This window comes from Merops nubicus, unplaced genomic scaffold (assembly GCF_000691845.1).
Source record: "Merops nubicus isolate BGI_N331 unplaced genomic scaffold, ASM69184v1 scaffold13116, whole genome shotgun sequence".
Classification (NCBI taxonomy): Eukaryota; Metazoa; Chordata; class Aves; order Coraciiformes; family Meropidae; genus Merops; species Merops nubicus.
In genome coordinates, this window is record NW_008615751.1 from 131,455 (window position 1) to 140,260 (window position 8,806).

At 38.9% G+C, this 8,806-nt stretch overlaps 1 protein-coding gene across 1 annotated transcript in view; it reads right to left on the minus strand.

Moving 5' to 3' along the window:
• Nucleotides 1–8,806, minus strand: part of SMOC2 (SPARC related modular calcium binding 2) — a gene marked incomplete at its 5' end in the record, with an annotated part of 95,959 nt that overhangs the window by 36,395 nt on the left and 50,758 nt on the right. The window contains one exon of the mRNA XM_008942633.1: nt 5,477–5,663. Within this exon, the coding sequence (XP_008940881.1) occupies nt 5,477–5,663 (187 nt within the window). The remainder of the gene's footprint in view (nt 1–5,476; nt 5,664–8,806) is intronic.

Genomic DNA, 8,806 nt, shown 5'->3' on the forward strand with positions numbered 1-8,806 from the left:
TAGACGTTGCTTTGATAGCATGGGTTGGATTCAGATACCTGATGGACTTCAATCAGCCAAGAAAAGAGTGAAAAAGAAATCTCTGAGCAACTAATGTGGTATCTGGCAACCAGCCTGGTCCCCCATTAATCTGATACCTGACTGCATTCCCCTCTTCCTCGTCTGTTATTGTTACTGCTCTGTGCCTATACCTTCTTTTTCAGCCTCTACTCTTCTACCCTTTTAGCTTATATATATGTTAAATACACATGTACCTCACCATATACCAACTAAACCTATTAAAGTCTAATAGGTGTTAAAATGCTGCAGTGTAAAAAGTCTGCATTTAACTCTTTAAAGCAACTGAAAAAAAAGAAAACTAATCATAAAAAAGTTACTATAGAGGAACAGCTATGCTAAGAACTGATAAGAAAAACACACTTGCCTCAGTTTTCATTGGGAAAAGTGGGAAAGGGATAGCATGTCAGAATGGAACACTGTCAGGTTAAAAATAACGTAGTCAAAAGACACCCCAGGCTGCCCTCTTGCATTTTAAAGGGGAAAGAATCCCTAGCAGTGAATGTATATCTAGTGTTGGCAAGGGTTTATGATGGCTGCTTTATACCTCTGAGCAGTCTGCTGGGAAGCACAGAAATTTACTGAGCTGCACAAAGGAGTAGAGGATGGAGGTAGAGGAATTCTATAGTGTGGGCAGCTTCATGAAGTGTCTGATTTATGTTCTATGTTAAGCTTGGAGAATCTTGTGCAAGTAGATTTGGAATTACTTTGCCTGTGATCCTAGTTTCTAAAAAGTCACGTGTGAGAACACAGACTAATGGCCCTGCTGAGCAAAAAGACTGAGGGTCACACTGTAATATCCAAGATGTGTTTGGAGCCAGCTGGTGAGGACCATACTGATAGACTTTTGGGGGAATGGTTGTTTGTACCATTTAAATGCATTACCTCCTTTTACCCAAATGGATATTTCCCCCAGGCTTTCATGAAAGCCAGCTTTATATCACAACTTCACCTATTTCTAGTGAGTTATAGTCTTAAATGTCCTAGAGTAGTTCTTCATTTACATATATTTTAACTCTAGGATGAGATTTTTTTTTTCTGAAATACCTTCACTGACAAATGATTTACCTTTTCTTCAGATAACAGGACATTAGAAGGCGAATGTATTCTTTAATATTTTCTCTTCATTTTTTTGAAGGTCTAATTTAATGCAACTGCTATTTATTGTGGTATTCAGAGCCAGATTACATGACAAATTTAATCCTCATGAATGTATTCAAAATAAACAATATGCAAAACGCTAAGCTGTTCTGGCAACAGCTTCCCAGATCTCTCTATCTTTTCACTATCATTCAGTCTAAATTTGCTGAACAGAGATTCCAGGATGCTACATATCCATCTTGCTACCAGGAGTACTAATGACATCAGTTCCTCCAATAGAATTTAAAAGCTACTCTTCTAATTTGTATTTTGCAGTGAAAAGATGGAAGATAACAGACACCATTTTGCAAGAGCCCCTGGTTCTTTAAACTAGCAAAGACTCTCATGTTCACACTTTCCATTCCATTTTTATGAATTATAGAATTATTCTTAAGAATTATTATTATAAGATTATATTCTTAAGAATTATAAAAAGACAACTGCATATTTCTCATCATAATCTGTTCTCTCTTTATTCTCCCTCAAAGTTTAATTTTATCAATATAGGGGAAAAAAAAAAAAATATATATATATAAGTACTGATATTACAGTCCACCTAAATCTTTCTCAGAAATGAGTTCTAGATATTTCTCTTAAACTCGAAGCAGTAATCCCACCTGCTTGTTTACCAGGATTGTAGATTCCTAAATACATCAGTCATTCTTTATTTATTATGAAACTCCTAAAACTGAGTACTCCATGTGTGCTTGTAAACGTCCTCTCCAGGGATATAATTAAACAGTACTTCCTCAGAACTCCATTGAGAGCTTTCCATAAGTCCAGCAAAGCTGAACAAACTAGAAATCGTCAAGACCACAGCAGCTGATCTTTTGAGCTTCTGTCATCAGGTAGAGCACCCACTGAGCAAAAGGAAGATTTGTGTCTAAACCATAGGCATGAAATGACTGAATCCAGTTTTCCAGCCTCCAACTTCAGAGACATGCAGCATAGTGAAAGACCTCCCTTCCACCTTTTCTCCCACCACTGAATGACTGTGTAGTTGCCAAACATAAGGGGCAATTTTCATTAATAGGGAAGTGAGCTGGTTGATTTTCAAGCATCACCTCCTCTAGATCCATGAACTGATCCTGATATGCAGGATCATACAGAGGGAAGCATACAGAGGATGGAAACAGAGTCAGACTAGTGAAATTGAATATATACAGACACTGTTCAATTGTGCAGACGTTGGGGTTAGGAAAGCCAAAAGTCCCCTGGAGCTAAATCTGGGAAGGGGCATGAAGGGCAGCAAGAAAGACTTCTTAAATGCCTACCTGAAAAAAAGAAAAAAAAAAAAAGACTAGTGAAATTGTGGGCCTGCTGCTGGGTGAGACAGGGACCCTGTGAAGAAAGACAGGGAGAGGTCAGAAGTACTCAATGCCACCTTCTCCTTGGTCTTCACTTGTAAGATGTCTTCAGGACTTCCAGGTCTCTGAGAAGTTTAGAGCAGGACTAGAAGCAGAAAAGTCTAGACCAAGGAAGACTTGCCCGTAGTGGAAAATGATCAAATCAGTTATTCATTCACAAGTCCATGGTACCTGACAGGATGTACCCACAAGTGGTGTGGGAGCTGGGTGATGTCATTGTGAGAGCACTCTCCATTGCATTTAAAAGGTTGTAGTGACTGAGGGATATCCCTGGGGACTAGAAGAAACAAAATGTCACTTCTATCTTCAAGAAGGGCAAAGAGGAGCTGAATAACAAGCCAGCCTGCCTTAGATGAGTTCCTGGAAAATGATGAAGCAAATCCTACTAAAAGGTGTTTCAAAATATATGAAGAACATGAAGGTGACTGATAGTAGTCAGCATGGATTTATGAGGAGGAATTCATGCTTGACCAAACCTTCAGCCTTCTATGATGAGAGGACTTGCTCAGTGGATGAGGGGAGAAGATCAGATATTGTTTATCTTAGGTTTAGCAAGGATTTTGGCATCATCTCTGATTACATTCTTATAGATAAACTGATGAAGTATGTGCTAGATAAATGAACAGTGAGGTGTGTTGAAAACTGGCTGAACTGCTCGTCTCAAAGAGCTGGGATCAGCAGCAGAAACCCCAGCTGGAAGCTAGTCACCAGTGGAGTGCCACAGAGTTCAATATTACAGTAAATATTGTTTAACCTCTTCGTTAATGACCAGGATACTGGGACAGAGAACAACTTTAACAAATAAAGAGTTGGGAGGAGCGGCTGATACACCAGAGGGTTGTGCTGCCATTCAGAGGGACCTCAACAGACTGGAGAAATGTGCTGGCAGAGAAGCCCTGAAGTTCAAAAAAGGTAGGTACAAAAACCCCACACTTGGGGAAGATTAGCCCTCTGCACCAGAAAGGGATGGGGGCCAACCAGCCAGAAAGCAGCTCTGAGGCAAGAGCCTGGCATTTGCTGGACACTAAGCTCAGTATAAGGCAGCAATGTGGCCTTGCAGCAAAGAAAATCAACAGTCTCCAGGGCTGCATTAGGAAGAGTATTGCTGACAGGTCAAGGGAGGTGATCCTTCCCCTCGAGTTTGCACTGGTGAGACATCTCTGGAGTGCTGGGTCCAGCTCTGGGCTCCCCAAACAAGAGAGATGTGGACATACAGGAGTGAGTCTAGCAAAGGGCCATGAATATGATTAAGGGAATGGAGCATTTGACATAATGAAAGGGTGAAAGAATTGGAGCTGTTCAGTGTGAGGAAGAGAGGAGGATCTTGTTGATGTCTATAAATATCCAAAGAGGGGAAAATAAAAAAAAATCAGAGTAAGACTCTTCTCAGTGATGTCCAGTGACACAAAAAGAGGCAATGGGCACAAAATGAAATACAAGAGATTTCATTTAAACATAAGAAAAAACTGTGGTTTTTAACTGTGATAGTATTCAAACACTAGAACAGACTGCCCAGACTAGAACAGGCTGTGGACTCTCCACCCTTGGAGATATTCAGTGCTCAACCAGACATGATCCTGAGCAACCTATTCTATCTGACCTTGCTTTGAGTAGAGGGGTTAGACTAGAGAAACTCCAGAGGTCCTTGCCAATCTCAACTCTTCTGTGATACTATGGTACAATGAGACTCATAAAGAAGAACTAAAAAAACAGATCAGCAGAAACCTCACTGCCCAACAAGCACAAGATGACCCAAATTCAAATTAGAGAATAGGAACTAAGGTTTCATAACGTTATTTAAACTACAATTCACAGAAGGATTAGCAGTAAAACCAAGAAACAGAGAAAACCTAGGGATGGAAAAGAGAGGAAGAGTAGAAAAGAGAGCCCCTGGAATCTCAAGAGGACACCTCTATGTCCTCATACAGTACGTATACAGATCTTGGAGTTTCACAACCAAATTTGGACTATTTTGTTTTGAGAGTTTATGAGTCTCAGCTTGCCAGAAACAGCAGATCAACAGTAACTTTAAGTCTTGCTCACTTCTTGTGGCACTGTAATGCCACATGGTCATGGTCTAGACTGTGGTATAAATGGCTATCAGTAAATCAGCACATGAAGAGTATGTGAAAAACACTCCTGAGGAATATAATACTTTACAGCAAGTGGTTTATAATGGTTTTTTTTTTACAAACCTTACGCAAATGATAAAAAATTATTTTTGCTTAAGCTTGAAAAGATTTATGACTGCATCAAGATACCCATACTTCCTGCCAGCTTTGTATGAGCTTCTATAGCATTCCTGCAAGGGCCAAACCTCAATAACCAGCCTAAATAACATCCTTTGGAACCTGATACTTTCTTTGCCTACATCTGCTCTATGTGGCTTACAACACTTTACCATGTATCCGCCTCAGCTGAGATGACTGAACTCCAAGCTTCTATTAATAACACACCAAAATGATATTTCCTCTCTATGGGTTCCCAAGCAGTTGGTCCATCAAAGTCAGTCATATGAAACAGTTGAGGAGGATTCTGGAAAAATAACTGAACATTTCTGAGGTTGGACATGATTTCTGTCACAGACCAACTTACTTGGTTCTTCTACATTCAGGCTAAGGAGTGTGAGGTTTCCTCTGGGCTTATTCATTATCTGCTCCGAGTTTTGGCTTCCCAGTGCAAAAGAGAAGTAAAAACAAAGACTAGGAGAGCAAACTGCCTGTGACATTGCAGCGAAAGAGTCTGTGGCCATCTGGCCTTAACCTTTGATGTCTCTTAGAAATATTTCACTTTATAGTGAAAGAAACCTGTACGACATAATTCTACAAGCAACAAAAATCTACATGCTAGTACATGTACACTAAGGCATCTTCTCACTACAGCTCTTGAGCACTGAATGTATATTCCCTTACCTGGTTGAGGTACCAGGGATGGGACGTCCCGTATCCACCAGCACACACCAGCAGTAGCCGGTGGAAGGATGGCACTGCACTGGTTTGTAGAGGCCACCCTGAGCACACTCTGGAATGAATACATTGTCTTTCTGGGGCTGTTTAGCTTCCTCCAGGGCTGACTGAAGTTCTTGATCACATGATGATGCTTTTAGAAGGAAAAGAAAAAATATTGAAGAAGCTATGTGGAAAGGGCTTACTATATTTATCAAGCAGCTTTCATATCTTTTCATTTAAGGATTGTATTTGAAGAGGCTTGCTCAAATACCAGCTACACACTGGTTCATGCCACATACTGTTAGAACTTTAGTTTCCTTTTCATGCAGTTGGTTCACATATACAGTCATAATAATATATTGACAACCTCTTTCCTGTAGTAGATATTATCTATGGGTAACCAAACACTTTCTCTACCACCTTAAAAAAAATCTTCACCCACTCCACAGTCCCTAAACTACTGATTATTTTCAGAGGAAACAGTAAAAATCTGACTTCTTACGATCCCTTCTATGAATTATTCATCTAGATATTCATTTAGAGGTTTATATTCTGCTCTTTCTTTCCAGTGTTGGAACAATCTCTTAATACAGTGAAAAATTTTCCATCTTATTTTTGGGTGGTTATGGTATTGGCAATGTATGATTTGCTCTGGAGACCAAAGACCCACAAGAAAAAGTAATGCATTTTTATCTCTGCATGAACAGTATGTTCTAGATCTCTTCTGAATGTGAGAAAAGCTTCCATGTCTACACAATCCTGCACTTCATGGGAAAGTGCTAACCAGGGGGAAAAGAGTAGAAAACCCAGGTCCTGAGAATGCCAGTCAGTTCACATCACTTGGTAAAAAACCACCACTGCTGAGGAGTTTTAGTCTATAGCAAACTGTTGTATGTGGCACTGCAGAAATAATACATGAGACAGACTCCTTACTCAAGCCATTATGTCATTATTTCTCCAGGAGTTTTAAAGTCAGTCTCTGATCATGAGAAATTTAGATGTTTAATAAAACAGCTTCTGTTTAATTCCCAAACTGATCCAGTGAGCAAAAATTTAATAGCTAAAAAAAGTAAATATTTGAAGAACTCTGCAAATACAGGAATTACTGACAGGAAAATTTCAAGTTACTAGAATTTCAATCAAGAAAAGATTCTCATCAGTTAAAAAATCATCATAATTTTATTTTAAAAAAATCTTTGGCTTTGGATAATATTTGCTCTTCTTTCAAGTCAGTTAAATGCTAGTGACACAATTGTTCTCTGAATCTCTAGCAGGACCCACAGAAGGACAATTTTCTACTGCATTTGTAATGACTTTCAGCTTCAGGCTAATCTCATTTACTCTTATCCGCAGTGTTTGGAAAATGCTTTACAAACCACAGGCAAAAATCTGACAAAAAGTCACTAGTTACATCCAGAACAGCATTGCTCCTTGCCAGCTTTTTGCAAATGTAGATGACCCAAAATCAGCAAGACTTGTGTTGCAGTGGAAAAGTTGGCAGAGGTTAAACACCTTCAAACATTAAATGGCATGCAATTCTGTCTTTACAATGACCTGGTTTCCAAAAGACTACATTTTGTTCCAAGCCATGTAAAAGGTTTAAAGAACAATTATATCCCTGGTTGATTACAAGGTGCAGACAGAGTACTTACTCAGTTCTTTACTTGAATCCTTTCCTTTTTTTACATCTTTTTTATTCCCCTTTTGTTTCCTATGGTGTTTGAGCAGGACAGCTAGATAAACTGACTTTGCATGGTTTCGTATTGGTCTAACCACTGACATAATCAAAGATTGAATAGCTCTCAAAGCACCACTGTTTAGATAATAAACTGTACTTGGAGAATAAGTGTAGTGAGGACAGAAAAACTCCTTTAAAAAAGGGAAATAGTTAATTATTTCTACATTAAAACCTTCACAGAAATAACTGTTTCACAAATTAGAAATCCATCACCAACATCTTCTTAAAGTAGCAAAAATAAATCTTTTCCTCAGCGAATCTGGATTATGATGACTATCAAGTTACAAGGTACAACCCTTGAAAACACATCACTTAGCTCAGTTGTTCACTTTTTATGTTTTGTATATCATCAAGCAAAAGGAGCAAAGGGGGTGAAGCAGCTGCAGTAAGAGAGAGAGTAAATCATTACTCCTCTTTAAACTCCACTAAATTCTTTTCTCTTTCACACTGATAAACCTTGGGACCATTCCATCAGCTACTGTGACCTTCTCTCATTTTACATCCTTGTAATTAGCAGCACAATCTGGCAGATATATAGCTATTATTTTCTCTCACAAACCCAAAGAAATGATACATTTTCATGCTCTCAGTTTTGTTTAGAAAATACATTGGCGTATAGATACTGCAGAGTCAGGTCATCCAGACAGACAAAATGTGCCATGGAAACGTTGTGATGGAGAATTCCCAGTGCAAAAGGAGATACAGACTGTTTCAGCTGTGAGCATAAGCTACACCAATTTCCAGGTCTTTAGTTTCTCTGGTTACCAGTGAAACAACCAGCAAAGTACAGCACTGCTGACTCAAAACCACTGGAGTCATGGCCCAGTGCAGTCACCTGCATTGTTGTGATTTAGGAGCAGGCATTAAGAGACCTAGATAAATTTTCTTTACTCCCCTGACTGACTTGCTGAGGCAATTTTTTCTACAAGCAGCTGTTCAAGCTAGAAATTTGTGTTTTGCACTAAGTCAGGCTTGTTATGGCCCTTTTTCCCAGGATTACACGACAGATGTCACAGGCAGGTTGCAAATGTGGCTTATGGCTTTAGGAGGGACAATCAGAAGAGTCACTGCAAGTGAGACTGGAAACAGGATAGCCAGTGACAGTAACCAATGGAAGGTTTAAAGATAAAAACAAATGTTCGTAATGGCATAATTCTGTGAAAAATAGACAAAAAAAAATGATTCATACCAAACGCAAAGGTAAAAGTCCTGTAACTGGGAGGACTCTAGTGATGAAAAGTCTGCCTTTGAAGAGCAGCATCTGCACAGGCATTCAAGATCAAAAAAAAATCAAACCATATATAAAAGCAACTATGGTATTTTCAAGAAGGATCTTCCCCTTTCTGGAACTTTTAATTTCTTACTTTTCCCTGTAGATGGGAAATTGTAACAAGAAGATGAATTTATCATTAGTCCCAAATTAGTTGTCACATAAAATGGAGACTATTTTTTACAAATTGCAAAAAGTATAAATTTGTGTGATGGACACTATGTCTGTCATTTCTCTATGAACTCTATAGCCTCAAATGACTGAGGCTTATTACAAATCTTCTGAA